The following is a 23,789-nucleotide window of genomic DNA, read 5'->3' on the forward strand; positions in this document are numbered from 1 at the left end:
AATGTACTTGTCTGTTGGTGTTGTGTGTCTATGAAGATAGAGGACAGGGATAAAACAGCAGAAATTCAGTTAGTAGCCAAAGAATCAAGTCTTCCTTAGATGGAAAACAACATCCAAAGGTTGAGTGTTGCCGATTGTCAGCATCGCTTTCCTCGTGTTCACTTTCATTTCAGTGTACTTTCTGTTTTGGAAGAGAAGCTGCCAGTGAAGTTTTGCGTCACCATGGTCTTGGATTGCAGACAGAGGCTGTTCCTTCAGGAGTTCAGGGGAAGTGTATCTGAACTCTAAGGAGCTATTAGGCGTAGCTGGTGATTACTTGTCTTGCAAAATATAGCAGTAAATGTATTTATAGTTTTTATTGTCTTGTTATTGGGAGGAGACACGAAGAAGCATTTCATGTTGTCTTTGTTTTGGGTGCATTTTGTACCTTGCTGAGCATTTGGGGCTAAACTGGTGTTTGGCACATGACAGAAGCACACGTCCTAGAAGTAACATAAAAAGGACTTGAACACCACATCCTGGTAGTGTCTCATGAAGTTTAGAGTCTCTCAACTCACTGTGGAATCACAGTTAATGAAACAGTAGCAGTAGGTGGGAACAAAGCTAAAACAAAGCTGTGCTTTTAGTGAAGCTTTTAGCAAAACTTGTTTATCAGGAAGGGGTGATAGCAATGCCTGCTCTTGTGTGTGCCATAAGCTGGGTGATGAGACTGGGATTCATCTCCTCCTTTGGGATATTCTGAGGGTCAGAATGAAGGTATTTCCCAGGGAATAATTTTAAAAAATAAGGAAGAAGAATCTTTTCAAAGAAAAAGCAAGTTGTTACCATCTGTTGTCAAGGCTGGCTAGTACTGGAGATACCAGTTTTCTCCCTCCTGCTCCAGCAGCAGAGAATGACAACAGCAGGGCTAGCATCTTCTTGCAGAAGATGGCTTCATTGGGCCATGATAAAAGGTATTGATTACCACCCCCACCCACTCCAGCAACTAAAATGAATGAAAAACGATCCCTCCCTCTTCCCCTGATGGCCTGTGAAGTGTTCTCAGAACACAACTTGAGGAAAGATTGCTTACCCAGCCTTCTCTGCCCCGGAATGGAGAGCAGCCATGTAATCTCTTTTTATTCCTGTTGGGGGGAGACCAGGAGTTGCATAAGAGGACAAAGGCACCAGCATCTTCCCAGCTATCAACTGTGATGATTTCTGGAAAAAAACTAAATCTCAGCCTCCAAAAAAAAATTAAAATAGGACAGATGAGAAATAGCTTGTGCTGTATTTGTCATTGAATGGTGGCTATTCCTTAGTTGATGAGTACTCTGAATACAGTTCACTAGCTTAACCTTAGGGAAATGAGACGGATCTGGCCTACTTTGATAAGGGCTGTGAGATATCTACAGTCAAAGAAAGGTAATGTATTAATGAGAGATATGTTAGTTTGGATAGTTTTATTCCATCTTGGGCTTTTCTGTTACAGCTTCAGATAACCTGCAGGAAAAAATTGATAAAGCTTTTAAAAGTATTTTATAATGTCTTAAAAATGTGATCTTGGTATAGATGTTTTATTATCCATAAATTCATTCTAAATGATCTGTTCTCTTTTGTTTTTAATGTGACAGATTAAGCTTTCCGTGTATGAGTTGTGATCTCATAGCAAATGTTGCTTCTTTGCAAATGCTTTGAAATGTTTTAGTGAGTCTGTGTTCATATAGAATGTGTGTCTACTTTTTTTAGTGTTCTTAAATCTAAAAAAAATTTCAATCTTCTTAATGATATTACATGCTGACCTAATTGCAGCCACTCCTGTGTGGTCAGTCTGTAGGACTGAATCAAAGAAAAAGATAGTTGCTTTCTTTATAAAGTGTTCATGTTATCTGTATATCATTCAAGGCAGGTTTTCCCTCCTCTTTATGCCAAAGTCACTCCTAAAGTAATGTTACTGAATTCTAGTTCAGTCTGGATCTGCATACTCCAGATTGGAGAATATTTAAAGAGAGTGTGTATTTTGTTTACTGACGTTTCTTCTCAGCAAGCAAGTCTGTATTACTTCAGTAGCAATAGGGCTAAGATGTTTTTGGCTGCTCTTCCACCCCTTCCCTTATTAAGTAATTTGAAACTTAAAAATCTCTGGTCTTGTGGAATAAAAACGGCCTCAAGCTGGGTTACAACTTGAGGATGCTGAAGTGGGTTGTCTCTGTCCCTGAGAAGGCAATACTTGTTTCCCAGCTGAAAATCTGCACCAGTATCATACTGAGATGTTGTCTTTCTAACTGTAACAATAGACTGGAATGTTCTTCAGTTGCCTTAAAATTTAACCAGATCCTTTTTTTTTGTTTTTGGTGGATCTTTAGTAGTATTAGCAATGCTGACATGTTAATTAGAAGTTTTGAATGGTGTGATGTGTTGCACTTTGCACATTTTTGGCAGTGACCCTTTATCCTCAGTTTCACAGGGCATACCATTTTAAGCTTGCAAAATAATTCAGTGAAAGATATGTAAATGTAACAGTTCAAGATAGCTGGATAGTGTGTTGTTTGGCTGTGAATTATACACCCCAAGAAAGAGGAAGTTCCTTAAATATCTGCCATGTGAAAAGCTCTGTTTAATGATTTATGAACAATAAATTGACGTGGTGTTGTTAAGTGTATGCCATGTGAGCAGTTGGTGGAGGGTGATCACAATTCTTGAATTCAACTGTTGAGACTAGCATGAAGAGGTCTAAATTGTCTTAAGATGAAGAAGCAAAAACCTTGTCTTGATTCAAAAAAACTGAAAAAGCCTAAGGCAGTTATGTTGTGAAATGTATTTAGTAAACTGGGAAGGAGCTTTACCCTACTTACTGCAATCTGCTAAAGTTGCAATATTAAAAAAAAGTGATAAGCAATTAGAAGTTGGGTTTTTTTGGTGGTTTCCTACTGTTTCAGAGGTGTTTTCAGTTAGAACTTACTGGTGATCTCTTGAGTGTAAGCCAGATAGTTGGATTCATAAGAGAAAAGTTCAGTGCTCTTTCTCCTTCATCTCCACCTCATAAGTCTCTGCTGTTTTACTAGAAGAAAAATCCTCGGGTGGTAATTTTTGGTCCAGTGGAGATTTTTGGATGACAGGCAGTCACTGACAGAGACATGGTGACAGAAATAGAGTAACTGAAGTTGCTAATACCATGAATATAGGGAAATAGTCTCTAAACCATGATTTCTTACTTTTTGGACACAGCCACTGTATGTGTAACACAGAAATACAATAGCTGTTGTGTGTTAGGAAAGAAAAAAGGCTCATCTATTAGCCTTGAGTGTTCTGCTGCATGTTCTTAGGGACTTGCAGTTTAAATTACTGGAGCACCTACTCTTGCTGTTTTGTGGATCTATAGGTGGAGTTTGGCATTCCTAAACGTTTGCTTATTTTTTAGGGCTTTCCATAAATATCATGCTTTTCCCATGGCTTCTGAGGGCATAACAACTGGGAAGAGTCTGGTCTAACATTTGACAGTCTGATTTACTACATTGGCTATGTCAGCTGACATGATGCATCAGCCATTTCCATCCAAACCATGAATTTGCCTAAACTTTTGCAAAACATTATTAACTTACAGCTTCTTAAGGTGTAAGATTTGAAAACTGTTAAAGCATCTGTTATTTCAACTTGTGTGTGTCTGTTTCTTGTGTTGGAAATCTTTATAGGAAAAAAAAATAGTGTTAATCTCATCAAACCACCAGTTTTCAAAGGCTGTTTAAAAACAGTTCCTGAAATGCCTGTGTATGTTTAAAAGTGGAAAATAGTATGGAAAAGCAGGAGGGTTTCAGTGTTAAGACTGCAGCATGTGGTAGCATTGATATTCTTCAAAAGTTGTAGAAATATGCTGCTATCAGTCCTGATGCATTCTCTTTAGGGTGGTTTGTTCGTTGTTCAAAGACTTCTGGAATAGTGGTCAAGATGGAGCTTGAGATATTTTCACAGAAAAGGAAAGTGATTGTTTTACCCACTGGGGAGGGGAGAGCATTCTGTGTTCCCTGTGTAACAGAGATGTGTGATCTTATCTATGGTAGCATCTAGTCACGAGCCAGTGAACCAGCATGGAATTAAATTCTGAGCTGCCTGGGACAAACTAAAACTTAGGCAAGGAAAATGAAATATTTTAAACGTCCTTTTGAAGATGCATTGAGAAAAGGCTGAAGGACAAAGTCTGCAAGTCAGTGTTGAAGAGAATGGTGCGTTTTTGCTGAAGAGTCAAACGGGAGTTTGTGACCTTAATAGCTTTCTTTTGAAAAATGTGAACATTTTTATCACAAGTCACATTGTGTGTGTATTTATTTTCTGTATGGCACATATATATATGTATATATATATAGACATAGACACACAGACTCAGCATCATTCTTACACACTTAGCCTGGCAACAGTTGCAGTATTTCAAAATTAGCATCTTTAGACACTGGAGATGGTATCTTTCCTTGTTTTTGAGATTTCAGTGAACACAATTCATTGTGCAGCTGATCTTCACAGCTTTTATTGGAAGAACTATTGTAATGAACTGAGCTTTCCTGACAGATCTTACATTTGTAAGAAATAAATCAGCTTATCTCAGTCCTTCCACTTGCTGAAACATTCTTAAATGGAATAGTTGCAAATTCATGTCTTGTAAAAAAAAAATAATTCAGTGTGTCAGCAGAGAGTGTGTACATTTCATTAATTATTGGTATGAAAAAAGAAAACCTCACTAGTATCCTTGAATTTATGACTGTATACATGTTTGTTCATGGTAGTCTGTTAAAAACTGAAGACATCAGTAAATTAATATACAATGTCACATGACAGTAGGCAAGCCTGTACAAGCTACTGACTTGTATAAACTAGCACAGCAAATGCTGGAGACATCAGGAAATGCCTTTGTAAATGTTCTGCTAAAACAAGCTTAAGTACAGCACATAATAAATGTGTTTGATTATAGCAGTCATAAGATATTGTAGCATTCATGAAGATTTCATCATCTTGCAAAATAAATGAGATTCCTGCAATATCTACTGCTGAATCCATGTTGAGAATTAATGATGCCAATTTTATTTTTTTTCCTGATGGGGATTGCTGAGGTTGGGGAATTAACTGATGATTGCCCAGCACTTAAGTGATGCTTTTACTGGCATATAGAAAGAGGATTTTTTTTCTTTTGATAACTGAGGTTTGTTTCTTTGCTAGAAGAGATTATTTCATACTTTTCCTAAGCACTGTCACTGCTTTCCAGAATAGTTTCCCTTGCTGGTGGTTTCAGATGCATAATCTTAGAACCTACCTAGATGGGCAGTTTGTCTTCTTTTATTTAAATTTGTCTCACTTTGCAAATCACGTATTGTCTCTTTCTTTATTGAGGAATTTTCTAAGGAAAACCAGTTCTTTCTATAGTCTAGGTGTCCTCCTCTTAAATACAGGAAGAAAATTCAGTTATCATGGAAACATTAAGGTTGGAAGGGACTTTAAAGATCATCAAGTTCCAACCCCCCTGCCATGAGCAGGGATCCCTCCCACTAGACCAGGTTGCACAAAACCTCATCCAGCCTAGTCTTAAAAACTTCCATGGATGGGGAATCAGCAACCTCCCTGGGCAACCTGTTCCAGTTCCTCAACACCCTTATAGTGAGGAATTTCTTCCTGATATCTAAACTAAATCTCTCCTCTCATTTTAAAACCATTCCCCCTTGTCCTATCACTGTCTTCTCTGGTGAAAAGCCCCTCCCCAGCTTTCCTGGAACCTCTTTCAAGTACTGGAAGATGCTCTAAGGTCTCCCTGGAGCCTTTTCTTCTCCAGGCTGAACAACCCCAACTCTCCTAGCCTGTCTCCTGGGTGGCCCTTCTCTGGACCCTCTCCAACATCTCCATGTCTTCCCTGTGCTGAGGGCCCCAGAGCTGTACACAGTATTCCAGGTGGGGTCTTACCAGAGCCAAGCAGAGGGGCAGAATCCCCTCCCTGGCCCTGCTGACCACACTTTTGATGCAGCCCAGGACACAACTGGCTCTCAGGGCTCCAGCACACAGTAGTGGCTCATGTTGAGCTTCTCATCAACTGCCACCCCCAAGTCCTTCTCCTCAGGACTGCTCTCCAGCCATTCTCTCCCCAGCCTGTATTTGTGCCTGGGGTTGTGCTGACCCAGGAGCAGGACCCTGCACTTAGCCTTGTTGATGAGGATACACTCAATCCCGCTGTCCCTAACTCCAACAAAGATGTTAAACAGCACTTGTCACCTGCCTCCATTTGGACACTGAGTCATTGACCACAATTCTCTGGGTGTGGCCATCCAATCTCTTATCCACCTAGTGGTCCATCCGTCAAATCCATGCCTTGTCAGTTTGGAGACCAGGATGTCACATGGGACAGTGTCAAAGGCCCTGCACAAATCCAGGTAGATGATGTCAGTTGCTCTGCCACCATCTCTGTAGCCTTGTCACCAGATTGGTCAGGCATGACTTGCCCTTCGTGAAGGCAATTCTGCCATTACTTGGTACCATAGCTTACAGCAACTGCAAATACTTCTGTGGAGAGCTGTAGAGGTGTCATCTCAACAAATGAAGAGCATAAACTGAAGTTAGTCATTTTGAGACTGAAAGCTAAACTTTTACTTCAGCTTGATGTGCTGTAGCACTTAATCTTTCTGTCAGAGGAAATGGAATAGTCTTGACTTCTCTGCATTCAGTGCTTAGTGTGTTCCATGAGCTGAATGGGCCCCCTGGGATGTGGCAGTTTCCTTTCAGAATTGGGAGAGTTACAGAAACAGTAATTTTGAACGTGTCCAAAACACTGATGAGAAGCTTTTGCTTTTCAGGCTTGTAGAAGATGCAGATAATCTTCACTATAGTGTTCCTTGTCCAATGTGAACCCTGTGGGTTGTCTGACTAATGATTAACAAATAGCAGTGCCTTCCTTTCATTACATGCTTCTTTTCTGGTTCCTGTAAGAATTTGACCTAAGCCAGTTCTGCTTGAGATTGTCAGTAAAACCAGACTTTTCTTCATTTAATCTGTGCTACTTCTGGATGACGCTTGACTGAATATTGGCAGGATTTGGGCCTGTGTTCTCACACTGTTGAGTTTTATAATTTAAGAAGCATATGAAGGTTATTAGGGCAAAGAACTATTTTATCAGAAGTAGCTGCAGGGTGAGTAATGGTCTGCAGTCTGGTTAAATTTTGATTTCTGGGGAGGAGGATGGCAAGGAACTGGATGTATTCCTGAAGCTTCTCTGCTGGGGGCAATAAGATTTGAGCTCTACTCCTAGGCTTTCTGCTTTTAAGTTTGCAACTCAGCAATAGTCTCTTGTCCTTGAGGAGATACTAGATGGAATTGAATTCCTGAAATCCTAGTGTGTTGAACTCAAAGAGGGTTTTGTCTAGTCTGTGACATGATGGTTGGTCAAGATAAACTGAAGAATTGCAGCAAAGACACTTGAGAGTATAGCAACCTTTTCAGTGTGATCATAACTGCTGATTCCCATACAACAACTTGCCTTGCCAGTCGGCTTGAACAGCAGCTTTGTGTCCATTCAGGTGTTTGATTGCAGTGTTCTGTTACTGGCAGAAATAAAAGGGGGGGCTTCACAGGACTGTGATGTATGGCTGTGTATAACTGTACCTGTCAAGGTGGAAGAACACGTGTGTGCTGCAGATATCCATCCCAGCTCTTTACCAGAGGGTAAAGGTACCTCAGATGGCAGGGAGATGGGTGTCTGTCCTTCACCCAGTGCAATGCTAATTAGGATGCTGCTTTTATCTTGTGAATGATGAACAAGTGGAGGATTTGCACCCTAAGCTGTTCAGCTGTTATAGCCAAGACCCCTCTGGCACAGGGGTGGGATGGGCAGATAGCAGTAGTGCCTGTCAGCTCAGTGTATTAATGTTGTGTCTTCTAACTGCAGGTTTTAGCGGAAGGTAGGCTTTTTTGTGTTTCTAAATCTATGCTTTCTAATATTAAGGATTTTTTCCTCTAATTATAGTGGGAGAACTTAATGGCTGAGGTTTTCTTATACAGAGGTAGGAGAATGTCATTGCTCTGTTCATGTTCTGTCCTTGACATGAAGGAGTTGCATCTTTGTGCTTTGCTACCAAGCAAAAGTCCTTCAGCCACATTGCTTTCATTTTTCTTTTTTTAATCTATGCACACAATTTCATGGAGTATATAATATAAAATATGAACTGAAGTGGATACAAGGCATAATCAGTTCTTGGATAGGAAAATGTTATCCAAAAGCACCTTGGCAGGCTGGAGATGTGTGGGCTCTTGTCAATCTCATGAAGTTCAGCAAGGCTAAGTGTCCTGCATGTGAGTCAAGGCAATCCTAAGCTCAGTTACAGGCTGGGTGAAGGAGAATGGATTGAGAACAGCCTTGAGGAGAAGGACCTGGTGGTGTTGGTTGATGCGAAGCTCAACATGAGCCAGCAGTGTGTTCCTGAAGCCCAGAAACCATCTGTGTCCTGGGCTGCATGAAAAGAAGTGTGGGCAGTGGGTCAAGGGAGGGGATTCTCTCCCTCTACTCTGCTCTCATGAGATCCTACCTGCAGTGCTGTGTCTAGTTCTGGGGTCTCCAACACAAGAAGGATATGGAGCTGTTAGGGTGAATGCAAAGGAGGGCCTCAAAGATGCTTGGAGGGCTGGAGCAGCTCTGCTCTGGAGACAGGCTGAGACAGGTTGTTCAGCCTGGAAAAGAGAAGGCTCCAGAGAGACCATAGAGCCCCTTCCAGTCTCTGAAGTGGCTACAGGAAAGCTGGGAAGGGACTTTCTACCAGGGCTTGTGATACCGTTATAGTTTTAAACTGTAAGAAGGGAGATTGTGGTGCACTCTTAGGAAGAAATTCTTTATTGGGAGGGTGGTGAGACACTAGCAGAAGTTGCCCAGATAAGCTGTGGCTGCACCATCCCTGGAAGTGTTGAAGGGCAGGTTGGATGGGGCTCTGAGCAACCTGGTCTGGTGGGAGGTGTCCCTGCCCATGCAGGAGGGTTGGTTCTCCATGATCTTTAAGGTCCCTTCCAACCCAAACCGTTCTGTGATTCTATGTCCATTACTTGTTTTTTTCCTCCAAAGTAATTCTATGATTTGTATAAGTTCTAGTTTGCTCTGGTATTGAACAAACGTCTTACTGGTTTGAGATGCACTTACCTCATTTTACTGTAACAAGCTGTGTGACCTGTGTTGGCCAGTGGTGTTGGCATGATGCTTCAATTATCAAGTTCCCATGTTTAAACATAATTTAGCATATCTTTTGTCAATCTGGAGGTGCAGTAAGAATCCGTTTGGCATTTTGCTCTCATCTGTAACATCTCACTCCTTTTCAGAACTCTGGATGTGATACATGTGTACAGGTTAGAGATGCTAAACCTCAGTGATGGAAGGAAAGGTATTGCAGCCAGAACAGCAGCACCTTCTATGGGTACCCAACAATTTATGTGGTAAACCCTCCTGCAAGTAATTTCTAAACTTGCAGTTTTTTAGGGTTCTGATTGTTTGTGCTGAAATTAAATGTCTCTGCTCCATAATTGCTAATTTCCTACAATTGGAAGGGGAAGTAGTTAATGCTGGTTCTGTGTCCAGTCTGTTCTGCAAGGGGGCAGTGACTGTTGGTGGTCACTGAGGATGAGCTGGTAATAAGTGAAATCTGAATTCAGAAACAAGCACACTCCGATTTTATTTCTGTCCATCACCTTCTCCACTAGTTAAAGCACTTTATACAAAAGCTCAAGTGTGTTATTCCCATTTTGTACTGTAGGAAAAGCAGGGCAAGTTACTTGAGTGACCAGAGGTGTGACTGAGCTGCACAGCACCTCGTGTCTCGTGGGAAGTGGGTTCCAGACGGCATCCACCAGTGTGGCTGCTGGTCCTGCAGCTCAGCACTGTTATATTGGGTCCTTACTAGCAAAATTTGCTAGGATAGAAGGGTGATGTATATTCAGGGTTTCTGTAGATACAGGGAATTTAACTAGAATGTTTTACTTTTACTTTAATATTACTTTTTGGGGTTTACTCTTTCTGATTTTGTTTCTTCAAGATACCATCTGCCTACATTTCCATTGCTGTTCCTCTAGTTAACAACAATATTCCTCACTGAAAATATATCCCAAGAAGGACTACTATAGAAGATAAATTATTTTCTGTCAACTTCTTATTTTTATGTTTCCTGATTAGACACTAAGTAGAAAATAGTTTTAGTTGCTAAACATTGACTGGAAAGTGGCAATAGATTTGAGAAAGTTGATATTGTCACGCAGAGCAATGATGAAAATAGCTGCAAGCATCTCCTCAGTACTTCTTGCAGGGCCTTAGTTCACTGTTTAAAAGAAAAGCATAACAGGTTCCTTAAAGAAGGGTGAGGAAAGATGAAAGTATAGTTAAGCATTGCAGGAGTGTTGCCCCTAGGCACCAGCATCATGAACTGGCAGTAGCCAGTGAAGATCACTGCTTGTACCTCCACACCGTTGACCTCCTATGTCATACGACGCTCACTTCTGCTTAGGGGAAATACTGAAGTAGAGAGTTGCTTTGCTGAAACACTTACAGTTTGGCATTTAAAGAAAAGCATGTGTTGATCACCAGCCTGGTGTGAAGTTCTTCAAAATCCGATGGCTGAGCTGACGAATGGATTTGAGGACCTGTTTGTCATTTTCAAGCATGTGATTTATTTTTAAATGAATGTTTATTCAGCATGAGAAAAAAAAAAGCAAGCTCATAACTGCTTAATGTAGCTTTATCTCCACTTTGTGTTTTAATGTTAAAGTCACAGTTCTGTAAACAAAAAATAAACCAGGATGGGCTTGAAAGTATTGCAAACAAGTAAAATTCATCAAAAAGGGGAAACCCCCTCATATTTGGAGCTATATATTTTGAAACTCATTATAAGATGGAATTGTATGTGGGTATGTATTTATGAATACAGAAGATGATTACCATTAGAGCTTCCCAAAATACTAACTTTAGGATATTTACATTCAGTATCTCAGGTTTCTGTATGCATTTCAGTGGCTATGAAGGCTTCTGCATCTTCAGAAGAATGAGAAATGAAGCCAGCTTTGAAACCTGCACTCACATCTCTTCTGTCATTCTTGAATATGGTATTAGGCATTCAGAGAAGTTCAGTATGAACACACTGTATTTGGAGACAAAGGGGAGGTAGAAAAGCAAACACCAAATTAAAAAGTTTACTTTTCTGTTAAGTGTGATTCCCTGTAGTATGTGTCTGTGAATCTACAGAAACTGTGGATATGCTGTAATGATTTATTTTAGTGCTTTTTTAAAAGAATCAGTCAGTGGTGCTTTGAGTCAGTGTTTTCCTGCTCAGTGAAAGGAACATAAACAAGAAGTTCAGTGAACTTCAATTAGTGTGAATCACACACACTGGGGGAGTGGGAGCCATTCCTGTTTGCTAGTGTGAATGGTACCTGGACTGTAGATGTGTCAGTTGTTGTGAATTTTAGTTTTGTTTCAGTGTCTGTGGTGTATGTGATACTTCAGCCCTGAAATCATCATATGAAGTTTGTTTATAACTTCCTGGAACTTACTACCATGAGGTATCTTTTCCTTTTTATTAGACTTTCCTCATTCTTCGTATCCAAACTACATTCAGATCATTAACATTGTTCTAGTTCTGTTGGAATTGAACATAAAAATACTTTTCTTGTTCCTTTAGTCCGATGGGAAAAGTATTTCTTGGAGCAGGCAGTAGAGAGGACGTAGGCTTCTGTTCCTGCAAGGACATTTAACCTACTGCAGTGCAGTAAAGGTGCTCATAAAATGTGTCCTTGGTGACAGACTGCAGTTTTAAACAGGTTTGTAGGGCCAGTTCATCTTAGGTGGTTGGTGCTTCCTCCTTCCTTATCTGTGTGCATGCACATATTCCAGTGCTTATCACCTGAACATGATGTATATTCAAATCTGCTGCTCTCCTGGGAAATCTGTAGGCATGGTCATTGCTTTGCAAAATCAAGGGCAAACTGAAGAGAAGGGTAGATCCTGAACACTTCAGGTTGTTGACTTGTTAATTATGGCAAATGGTTTCTTTGACATTGGTGATACAGTGTAATTTGGCAGGCTGTATTTAGGTGGACTGTTATTTCTGGCTTTGGTTACTACTTCTTTGTGTTCTTTCCCTTTTCCTCTCCTTTTAGGCCACTGAGATGCTGTTGGTTTTATCACTGTGAACTGCTTTGTTTAGCATGTAAGAGCAGATGGTATAAACATTGTAGTAACTTGAATTTTAAGTTCAGAGCTTTCTGTCAAAACAACATGTTCTTAGGGATATTTCCAAATAATTTATCTCACTTCAATATTAATTTTGTTGTATTTAAATAAGCAAACAGGGAGTTCAAGGGAATTGACAAACTCTATCTGGAATAATTTATCTCTAAATTTTTTATATTGGTACATACCTTTGTTAAACACCATATAAAACAAAACATCAAGGTAAACCTGTAAGTTTAAGATGAAATACATGCTCTGCAACCTATTATCTTTTTCAAAATTGAACTCTGAAAGAACAAATCCACTAGTAAAATTGTCTTGCTTCATGATAATGAAGAATAAAGTATTTGGTGTCTTTTTCTGCCCATGAACCTGATTTGTAAAAGCAACAGCTCCTAATTTCAGATTTGTTTTAGACCTAATTTTCTGTCACCAGCAAAATGCTTAACAATTGGAGACAGACACACCAGTGAATTGGGTTTTAAAAAGTTAGGTTTTTAAAGTCCTCTCCTTTTAAGTATTGCAAAAATGACTGAATTTGTATGTGCAAAGGAACAGGATCCAGTTGGAGATGTCCCTGCTTATTGTAGGGGGGGGTGGGGTGTGGAGTAGGTGCTCTTTAGTGGTCCCTTCCAACCCAAGACATTGTGTAATTCTAAAATGAATGAGGGATTTGTTTAACAAATAACCTAGTACATCATGAATGTGAAGAGAAAGGGAAACAGGTTTGTGTTTGTTTTATTATCAATTGTCTTTGTCTCTGAACTCTTTGAGTTTTGAGTTTGTTTTGATGAAATTGAAAATATGAAGAATCTTCAGTTCTCTGGCTTAAAAAAAAAAAACCAAGCACAGATGGGGGGTGGAGGAATCATCCATAGTTCAAGTTGGCCACAGAAACCTCAACTCCAGTGAAGACATTTTGAAAGAAATGTAGCTTTTTGACCTTCAGCAAGAGCATGGGTAGGGAGTAGCTGAAACAAGTGAGTAAATGGGGGTGGGCTGTGCTGCCAGATCTGCAGTAAGGAAACATTCTGGCATCTCTGCCTGAAGGGTTTGTCTTCCCTTACAGCAACACCTAGTCTGTGTGTATCTCGCTTTTGCTATGAAGTACAGTAGTGAAGTAGCCTGTGCTGGGATGTATTAAGAACAGTGTGGACAGGAGGTCAAGGGAGGTTCTTCTCCTCCTCTGCCCTCCTAAGAGTATTGCGTCCAGTTCTGGGCTCCCCAGTTCAAGAGGGACAGGGATTTACTGGAAAGAGTCCAACGGAGGCTACAAGGATGATTAAGGGACTGGAACATCTGTCATACAAGGTTCTCTCTGAGAGACCTGGGGTTGTTTAGTCTCGAGAAGACTAAGAGGGAACCTTACTAATGTCTACAAATATCTGAAGGATGGGTGTCAAGAATGGGCCAATCTGTTTCCAGTGTTGCCCTGTGATAGGACGAGGGGAAACTGCACCAAGTGACAACACAGGAAATTCCACCTCAACATGAGGAAAAACTTCTTTGCTGTGAGGGTGATGGAGCCCTGGAACAGGCTGCCCAGAGAGTTTGTGGAGTCTCCTTCTCTGGAGACCTTCAAGACCTGTATGGACATGTTCCTTTGTGAGCTGCCCTGGATGTTCCTGCTGCAGCAGGGTGGTTGGACCTGATGATCTTCAGAGGTCCCTACCAATCCCTGTGGTTCTGATTCTTGCTGTGAAAAAGCCATTTTTCAAGAGGAGAGTGGAGCAGGAGTGTTTTCATTTTCTTAATTAACTGATATCTTAAATGAGGCATTAGTGTTGCCAAATAAATGAATCAGGATTTGCTTTTTCTTAAAACTTTCAGAATGTGTAGCACTGCAGTAAATGAAAGTTGGTGCCTTGGGGGTGTTTGTTCAGGAGGTTGATTTTTATTTTTTTTTTACCTGCAGGGGTAGAGTAAACCTCAAAAGTCTCATTGTATGCTGCTCTGCACTCTGCTTTATATTAGCAAACTATTCTTCTATTCACTCTTTGAAGTGGGAAAACAAATTTCCTTCTGGAGTGTGAAAATAATTTGCAGCTTATTTCTTTGGAGCAAATCTTATTAATTCTTAATGTCTCAGATGTGACCTTTGTGTGGAAAGGATCTTGACACTGCACCTTCCAAAAGCCAGTGGCAGGGCTGTGTGGAGGACAGTGTCCCTCAGGGGTGTAAAGTCCCAGTTCCAATGTGATCAGGTGGAACAAAAATACTCCCCAAGCCTGGCAAGCTCTGCTTTTTGCTGTTTGCCTCTCTGATCACTTCTTTTTGGTCTCCATCCCTCCTCTGAGCAGTGTTGTATTTTCCAAAAGAATATTGCTGCATTGTAAATGAGTTTTTACTCTTGAGTGCCTGCTGTCTATGAAACTCACTTCATTTGCTTGGTGAAATAACCCTGCAGCTGATTAAAACGTGGTGGCATCATGTTTCAGACAAATGCTGAGCATCTCTAAACCGTGCTTTGACATTTACAAAATCCTGGGAAATAATCACAGACTAGATGTGCTTATGCTGCCATTGACTGTGCCAGGTGTATTTCAAATTAACCCTTTTTCTTTTAAACTTGCGTGTTCTATTGTGTTTAAATGGTCTCTGCTCAAAAAGTTACTTTTAACAGGTGCTTCTACCACCTCTTTAAATTCTGATCCCTGGCTGAAGGTCTGTAGATGGTGCCACAATAGTTAACTCTTGGGATGCTTTGTTGATTTAAGTGCAAGTTACAGGTGCTTATCACTGTCTGCCTTGTTTCAGATACAAACAAACCTACTTGCCTATTCTGTTCCCCAAGAATTTCAACAACTTCTGCTACATTACTTGAATTATGAATTGAATTGGTAAGAATGCATCAAATGATAAAACTTCCTCTAGTACCAGAACTACTGTCAAACCTCTTAGTAAACACTGCTGGTAAACAAGGGGAATTCGTAATTGTTTTGAGTAAACTAGGTAATTAGACTATTTCCCCCCCACTTTCAGACTGCTTTCAAGGCCTCAATAGTAAAACCTGAAGCTCTGATACACTTTCATGGGTGTGTTTGGTATTTCACAACCATACTTTCCATACTTTGTTACTCTTCCTTCACATACATCTTGTATTACTGGACAAGTGCATGTTCCAAGTGTGTGTAGCATCAGATTGAGTTATCTTTTTTGTGGATTGAGCCCTGGATACTTGAGCAGCTGTAATTGTCCAGCTTAAAAAAAAACAACACTTCAAACCAGGAAATCACTACAAGATAAATTTTCTGTGTTGCTCCAATGTCAGGAAACACAACAGTAATTTTAAATTAATGATAAGCAATTAATGTATGTTGAGGCCTTACACTTAGGCCTTGTTAGATTATGTAATCTTTTGTATATAATGTGTGTATGTAAAATATTGTATATAATACATAACCTGTATTATACACAATCTTTTAAGTCTGTTATAGAAACAAAACTTTGAAGTTCAGCAAAGCCATTACTGTAAAAACTTTTTTTTTCATTATTAAGATGTAATAAATGAGTCACCTGCAGTTTCTGTTCTTTGTTTATTTAGTATGCAGGGTAAGGGGTACAAACGTTGGTGACCTAAAGAAACACTCATCTTAGTTATTAAGGCCATGTACATAGGTACTTAGTAGACTAGCAGGATCCTCCATGGGGAGGCAGGTGAGGCTTTGGGTGAGGGTTGGTTCAGCCAGGAAGCTGGATTCTCATTTTTTAACCTGCTGCTGAGCACCATAAAAACTTCAGTCACTCTGACTTGAGGGTGTTACTTGTTTTTCTCAGTAGCTCCTCCCTGTTCTGTCTTCATGTTTGTTCTGTTTTCTGTTCACTCTGACACATTCTGTATATTTTTCTGTGCCATTTCAGTGCATTACTGGTAAAAAGTCTGGGTCTGTTTCTCAAATCTGCCTGTTTAGTTGGTCACTTACCTGGATCCCAGCTAATAGTTGATAAATGGCTTTAAAGGAAGAGGGGTAAAAAAAATAAGGTTGAACTTGAAATTGACACAATTTTTAATATTGGTATTTAAACCAAATTATTTTTGCCACCTTTAATCAATACAATGGAAGAATTCCTCTCCTTCCAGTCCTTTATCCTCCTCCTCCGTCCTTCATCCCTCTCTTGACCAAGTATTGAAGATCAATAAATGCTATTTGATAGTTTGGTGTCAGACTCAAAGCTGTCAGATTAGGGCTACAAGTGATTGGTGCAGCTGTACTGAAAAAAGCTGTTTCACTGACACAGAACTCAATTCATTTCTCCAGCCCACTGGGAGAGCAGAGGAAGGTGGTTTCTATCTCCCACTGATAAATTTGTTTTGCCCCGTGCCCCAGGATCTAGTCCAAGAAGAGCAGTGAGCCAACAACCATCTCTGCAGCTGCCAAATGTGGGCATCATCCTCCTCCCCACTGACCATGTGCCTTTGCTGTCTATTTTGTCCTGGCTCCAGAGCTTTTGTAGAGCTTTTCTGAGCCACTTCACCTCCTTTCAATGCATCTTCTCCCCAGAAAAAACCCACAAAACAAAGCCAACCCCCCAACAAAACCAGAAGAAAGCAGCTTGGTCTGACTTTTTCAATCTTAGTTAGTAAAAACAGCTCAGAAACCATTTAAGAAGCAGCAGGAGGCCACAGAAGGGAAGCAAGGGCAACATGGTCAGGAGGAGTGGATGAGGAAATGCTTGGCAGGGAGAAAAGGGGTAGCAAGCTCCGTGGCTTTGGCAGCAGCAAGAACAAATTGGTTATATTAAGTTGGTTCAGCTGCCTGTGATGACAACTCACTTGCCTCTGAAAAATTGACTCAAATCTTTGTGCAAATACATTCTTCAGAAACAATAATAGATCAGTTCTTTTGTCTGTAGCTTCTTACAGAAGCAGATTTGAGAAACGTAAATTCCTGTTCCGATTGAACACTAAAGTCCATATGAGAACTTGAACTGTCTTTTCATGTCCATTCACGTGCCCGTTGTCCGCACCTCTCTGAATTTGCTGCTAAGATCTGCCTCCACAATCTGCTGTCTACCTCCTATTGACTGAAACTTACAGGTCTTTTGACTGCAACTCATAGAAGATTGCTTTAGCGTTCCATTTATCCATCATCTGGGATTTTGTACATATCAATCAAGGTCTTGGCTGGAGTCCCAGCTTTTTACATTCCCATTACGTGGCTGCTGCTCAGCCCTGTAGTCATTTTAGTTGCACTTCTATGGACTTTCTGGGCAGTATTCAAGATGTGGTGGAAATTCCATTGACTTCTACTCTGCCCTACCTTGGGGTAAAGTAGAATAATAAACCACATTGTTGTAGTGTGGAAGGTGTCACAAGAATATTCTGGTTTTGTGCAGAAATACGTATTTCAGATATATTAAAGCATATACACTTGCTGAAAGAGATTGTTTTCATATTTTCTCTCTAGCTACTATGAAGTACTCACTATAAATTTAAGCATATTAAGAGTACAGATTACAATTATATAAAACTCTGTTACCTGAAGCTTGTATGCAAACGTGTTTTAATTACTGGATCCTTTTAGAAGAGATTGTGTTTTCAGGCCATGTACAACTCAACTTGTAAAAAATCTGCATGTGTTTAGCCCCTCAAATTAATATTTCTGTATGTTTTAATAGGAACTGTGGGAAGACTGGATTGATAGCTCTGTGTGGATTGTTGGCTTACGGAGTCTTTTGTTTGTGTTAGCACCAACTTAATTTATTACCACCTGCTGTTGGTCAGATTGTTGTTCACAAGTTGCATCTTTCATCAGTGTGATGTGGTGGGGAATTGATTTATTGTTTCCAGAGAAATAACTCAATAGAATAAAAATGCACTTAAAAATGCACTATAAGGTAACAGTTTCATCTTTAGAGTCTTCTTCATGCCCACCTGTGACCGAATATATTACAAAAAGGTGCACAAAATTCTTGTGGAAAGAGTAAATCCTGCTTACTAGGTTTCCCCAGGTTTCTTAACCATGAAGGTTTTACACCAGTCATTCTTTGTGTCCTTCAATACCATTGCACGATGAGGGACAGCATGCTGATGGGTTTGGACCTAAATGAGTGATGAGAGATCTGTCATTATGTTTGTGCTCTTTAGCTGGCTGCTGGGCTGACAAAGAATGTGTGAAGACTGAATTTTACTACTGATTTTTTCCAGGGGAGAGGAATACAGTGCCATACATCCTATGATTCAAATGGTCTTGAGATGTTCCTGCATGATTCCTTCCTCCATTTGAAGTGACAAAACCAATGAAGTTTAATTGTAACAAAACTTGCCTTGCTGTAGGGCATTGAACCAAGCTCTTTTGGGTTCCAATTAATTTTTCTACCACAGACCAATATCTTATCCTTTGAAGTACTAAGTTTCTCTTTTGGAGAACTTCATTGATGGACGTCCTGAAGTAAATGTGTTTCAGCTGGTTAATACTGAGTTTGAGAATAGCTTTTTTTCCTTGTTGAAAAACTTGAGGAAATATGGACTCAGCTGGAAATAGAACGTTCCAAATGCAACAGTTCAGTCTTCAGAAATTTTAACCTTTTTGATGGCTTGTGTCTTGTACAAAAGTCAAATCTCTGGCTGATCTGGCAGACGTAATGGACGTGGTTATAGAAAAAAATCTAAAATTTATGAAATCAGTTGCTTGGTGAGCTGTTGTCTTCTGTCCCCATTTACTGCATGCTGAGGAAACCCCCATTCTGAACCCACTTTATATCCATATGAAGTTACATAAGTGACAACTTCCCCTTAAAATTGTGACTTCCCTATGTCTCAGTGCAATGCAAATGTTGACCCTCAGAACCTCTACTATATTAAACATTATTTTCTGTAATTAAACTCAAGGAAGGTTCAGTAACCCTGTGTTAGTAGTTTGGAGGTAAAAAACTGAATGGCTTTGGTGAGGGCCAAGGGGGTTTCCTTGGATCATGCATGTCTTGATCCTTTCATAAAGTGCTGTGGGTTCTATTCAAAGGCCTAATGAAACATTCACTGGAAAAACCCACAAGAGTCAGAAGCATGAACTCCATTGGTATTAAGAAAACAAAGACAGTGAGTGGTCCTCCCGGTAGATATGCAGGACAGAAGTCCTTTGTTTTATGGGGAGAGCACAGGGACTATGTTCAAGGGGGAATTTCAGCTGCAATGAGATAGCAAGTGAAAGGGCAGAGGGCCTGAGTTTAGATTCAGCCCTACACAGCGTGTCACGAGGATCCACTGGTAAAGTATCCATAAGTCTTATTCTGCCACAAAGCAATATGGAATCATTAGCATTGACTCTGGAAGTCTGGAGAGGGCACTGATGGTCTTTGAGTTGATTGCATGTTTTAAAGTGTTTTTTTAAAGCTGTGTTGAGTTGGGTTTTTTAACAATAATCTTGAAGTAGAGCATGTCTCCTAGCTTGACTTCATCAGAGTACTGAGACCTGCTAGTCACCAGAGGCTTGGACTTGTGTCTATTTCATTATCATGTCATCACATGAATCTTGGAGGTTACCAACAGGTTTCTTCTCAGGCATTATACCTTAGACTAATTTTGCTTACTCTTCAGTGGCTGGAGACTTTGAGAGAAATTAATACCTGTAGAAAGAATGGTGGCTGGTGTTTTAACTTCTCAACCACAGCACAGTCTTGAGTTTTTGAGGAGCAAAGAGCTTTGATTCTTAAGGGCATCAAAGGGAATATCCCAGTTTGCTCTTCAGAGTCTTATGTGAGGATGCAAGAAGGCACTTGGCCATGCCCAGTTTCAACAACCCCAACTATAGAAATAACTGATTTTATTTTTGGGATGTGCATGTGAGTGGAGATACACAAAGTCTCTCATAATCCCAAAAAGTTTGCAATTGGGGGGAGAATGATGGTGGTCAGCTTACATTTAACTGCCATTCAATTACTTTACTAAGAATCACTTAATTTCTTAATTTCTTCCGATATTCCAGAGACTTTCATTACTGGCTTTGGAAAACACTTGAGCCAGAATAGGCTTAAGTGGAATTGTTTACAGGTCACTGATTTCTGTAGTAGGCCATTGTCAGACAGCACAGTCTGACTATTGTCATGCTTTGTTCCTCTTGAGCACTTAAGTGCCTTTATCTGATGTGTGCTGCTGGTTTTCAGGGAAAACAGGATAACAAACATAGTTAAGATGATATTAAAGGGGATCAAAACTTAAAAGCCTGTAAAGTTGAATCTTTTGAAATACAAGGCAGAGATGTTCAATCTTGCAGTAATTAAAACTAGGAAAGGCAGGGTTAAAGTCAAATGGTAGTCAGACTCAAACGTGTTAAGCTTTGAAGAATACCTTCCATTCCATAACTGCCTCTAGATCAGGCATTTCTAGTTCTTGCTTTCTGAGAAACACACTTACTTTTATCCCTAATTCTAATTTATATTTTGCTTTTGGTATTCTAGAAAGACAGAAAACACTGCTTCTCCTGAACCTGTTTAGAAGATGATCATGTGCTTTGTAGGGCCTCCATAGAGCAGTGTTTCAGAAAATAGTATTGAAAGTGATGACAGAGTCATGAATTCATCAGGGTTGGAAGGGACCTCTGAAGATCACCTAATCCAACCCCCTGCAAGAGCAAGATCACCTACAGCAGATCACACTGGTATGTGTCCAGATGGGTTTGGAATGTCTCCAGAGAAGGAGACTCTGCAACCTCTCTGGACAGCCTGTTCCAGTTCTCTGTTACTCTCATGGTAAAGAAGTTTTACCTCATGTTTAACTTGAACCTTGTGCCCATTGCCCCTTGTCCTGTCATTGCACTCTCTTGTTTTAGTGCTCATCGGTGAGGCTGCTGCCAACCAGTGGTACAAATTCCAAATAGAATTCTACTTGAACCTTTATTTTAAAAATACAAAATTGTTACTTGTTCACTTCTGTGCTGCTTTTTTTTTTTTTTAAGAAAATGTATAATTCTCTACAATTTGCTAGAGAAATTGAGAATATCAGCAACATAAAATGTAAGGGGAGATTGGTGTTTACTTGGATTTCAGTGGTGCCAAGGGCCTACAGTGAAGGTTCAGACTGCTGTTGAGAAATTAAGCAAGTGTCTAGCTAGATATCTTGTTCTAATTAAAGCATACACAGACATTGATTTTCATGTATTCCCAACACAACCTGATGTTTCATCATTATTAAATTTGTTATATTAAATATAGAAATTGGTGCCAACTCCAAAGGGAATTGCTGGGAGTGCAGGTTATGCAATGTTACAGTAAAATTGGGTTAAGCTGAGTGTTCAAGGTGTGTCAGGACTTATCCCAGTGGGATTCTTAATGAGAAGAATATGTACAGTTTTGAATGTCTCAGAATGGACAAGATTGTAAGACATCTTCAAAATTTGAATTGTTGAATGCATAATTCTGTTTGTCAGATTTGTTTCTCTCCATCCCAAGTGCTGTTTTTGTTGTGGTGTTTTTGTTTGTTTTTGTGTTTTGTTTGTTTTGGTTGTGGTTGTGGTTTTATTTTTTTGGTCCTGCTCTGGCAGGGGTTGTTGGACTCGGTCTTCGGAGGACCCTTCGAACTCCTAATATTCAGTGATTCTATGATACTTAATTCTGTATTTCTGCTCTGAACTGTGTTGAGACATAGAGCTGGAAACTGTTTAGGTAGTAAAGCTCTGAGGACACCTCATAGTGGCCTTCCAGTGCCTGAAGGGCCTACAGAAAAGCTGGGGAGGGACTTTTTACAAGGGCTTGTAGGGAGAGGACGAGGTAATGCATCAGAACTGGAAGAGGAGAGATTTAGGTTGGACATTAGGAGGAAGTTTTTCAGTTCAAGTATGGTGAAACACTGGAACAAGTTGCTCAGGGTGGTTGCATCCCTGGAGGTGTTCAAGGGCAGGTTGGATGGGGCTTTGAGCAACCTGGTCAGGTGTCCCTGCCCGTGCAAGGGGATTGGAACTGGATGATCTTTAAGATCCCTTCCAATACAAACCATTCAGTGATTCTATGAATCTTCTCCAGGGAAGAGAAGTGTTCAGAGGAATTGGCAGTCTTAGGCTGTTCTTGGTGTGTCAATTTATACTAAAATAAAGAATGACTCAAGTTTTACATTTTTTTTTAACGTGGCTGGCCAGGCTGTGTTTTACCCAGGGGCCTTGATCAGTGCTTTTTTGACTGCCAATAAAATACTGAAAAAGATGTATCTGGAGGAGCAGGGAGAGGGTAATGTCCAGGAGGGATAAGAAAAGAGGTAGCCAGAGAAATAAATGCATTCTTGGCTGTACTCATAACAAATATTACCAAGAGGAGTGAATATAGCTCAGAGATGTCTAAGGTGGAACAAAGAATTAGTGCTTTTTTCTTTTGCTTTTGAACATCAGCATTAGCTGAAAGGAGAACAAGAAAGATAAACTCAGTAGGAAACAAACAGGGACTTTGCAGTGTGACTTAGGGAAACAGCTACAATTACTGTTTCTGAAGGCAAAAGTGATAGTAGAGAAAAAACACCCATTCTCCTCCTCTCTTTCTGTGTTTGTCCTTAATTTGAAATAACAAGCCTGATGGTTTTCTCAAAGTTTCATCTTCAAGTCTGTGTCCTGAAATGTGTAACAAGATGGTAGCATGAGGTAAATGCAGAAAAGCATGTTGCACCCTTGGCCTGATTGCTGCTGCTTTCCTGTGCGTGCTCTGTGGTGCTGCTTTGACTACTTTGGTTTTTCCACCATTCCATTCTGTCTGGGAATGGGACTGTTGTCATCACCAGGCAATCCAGGCATGCAGTGGTGCCACTTAACCATCAACATGTAGTCGAATGCACTGTGACTCTTTTTTAGAGGAAAAGTGTCTTTTAAGTGCTGCAAAGAAGGATTATAGGGAGTCATGCACTTTGGGTCTAACAGCAACCGTGATGTCATGATACATTACTTATATATATGTATCTTTGTTTCCAGAGATGTCATACCAAAAGTCAGCAATATGCTGACTCTTAACAGACTCCTGAAAATGCAAGCTTTGTCACGGGGAACAGAGTTAAAATTGTACTTGACATCCTTACTTTCTGTGAGGTTGAGATAATAAAGTTAATATTTGCAAGGTGAGCTACAGCAGGATTTAATGGAAACTGTGAAAATTGATTGAGCTTGAAATTCGTGTGGTGCTTACTGTCTGATGTGAGATGTGTTATGGATGTTTCTAAGGAATTCCGAGTGTGAAATTAATATGGATTTGATGGATAGACCACTGGTTAAGGAATTGGCTGGATGGTTGCACCCGGAGAGTAGTGATCAACAGCTTAGTGTCCAGATGGAGACCAGCGACAAGTGGTGTTCCTCAAAGTTTGGTACTGGGACTGGTGCTATTTAACATTTTGTCGGTGACATGGCAGTGGGATGGAGTCCACCCTCAGGAAGTTTGCTGGTGACACCAACCTGTGTCCTGTGGTCAACATGCTGAAGGGAAGGCTTCAGAGGTGGGCCCATGCCAACTTCAAAGTTCATTGAGCCCAAGTGCAAGGTCCTCACCTTGGCTGGGCTGTTCCAAGCAAAAATACAGGCTGGGGGGAGAATGAATTGAGAACAGCCCTGAGAAGGACTTAGGGGTGTTGCAGCCAGCATGTTCTGGGCCAGCAGGTCAAGAGAGGGGATCCTGTCCC

General features: G+C 40.4%; 1 protein-coding gene across 1 annotated transcript in view; it reads left to right on the forward strand.

Moving 5' to 3' along the window:
• The first annotated feature begins 1,346 nt into the window (after positions 1-1,346).
• PTK2 (protein tyrosine kinase 2) overlaps positions 1,347-23,789 on the forward strand; it is a 153,016-nt gene continuing 130,573 nt past the window's right edge. The window contains exon 1 of the mRNA XM_009996612.1: positions 1,347-1,404. Coding sequence (XP_009994914.1) covers positions 1,347-1,404 — 58 coding nt within the window. The remainder of the gene's footprint in view (positions 1,405-23,789) is intronic.

This window comes from Chaetura pelagica, unplaced genomic scaffold (assembly GCF_000747805.2).
Source record: "Chaetura pelagica isolate M959 unplaced genomic scaffold, ChaPel_1.0 scaffold260, whole genome shotgun sequence".
Classification (NCBI taxonomy): domain Eukaryota; kingdom Metazoa; phylum Chordata; class Aves; order Apodiformes; family Apodidae; genus Chaetura; species Chaetura pelagica.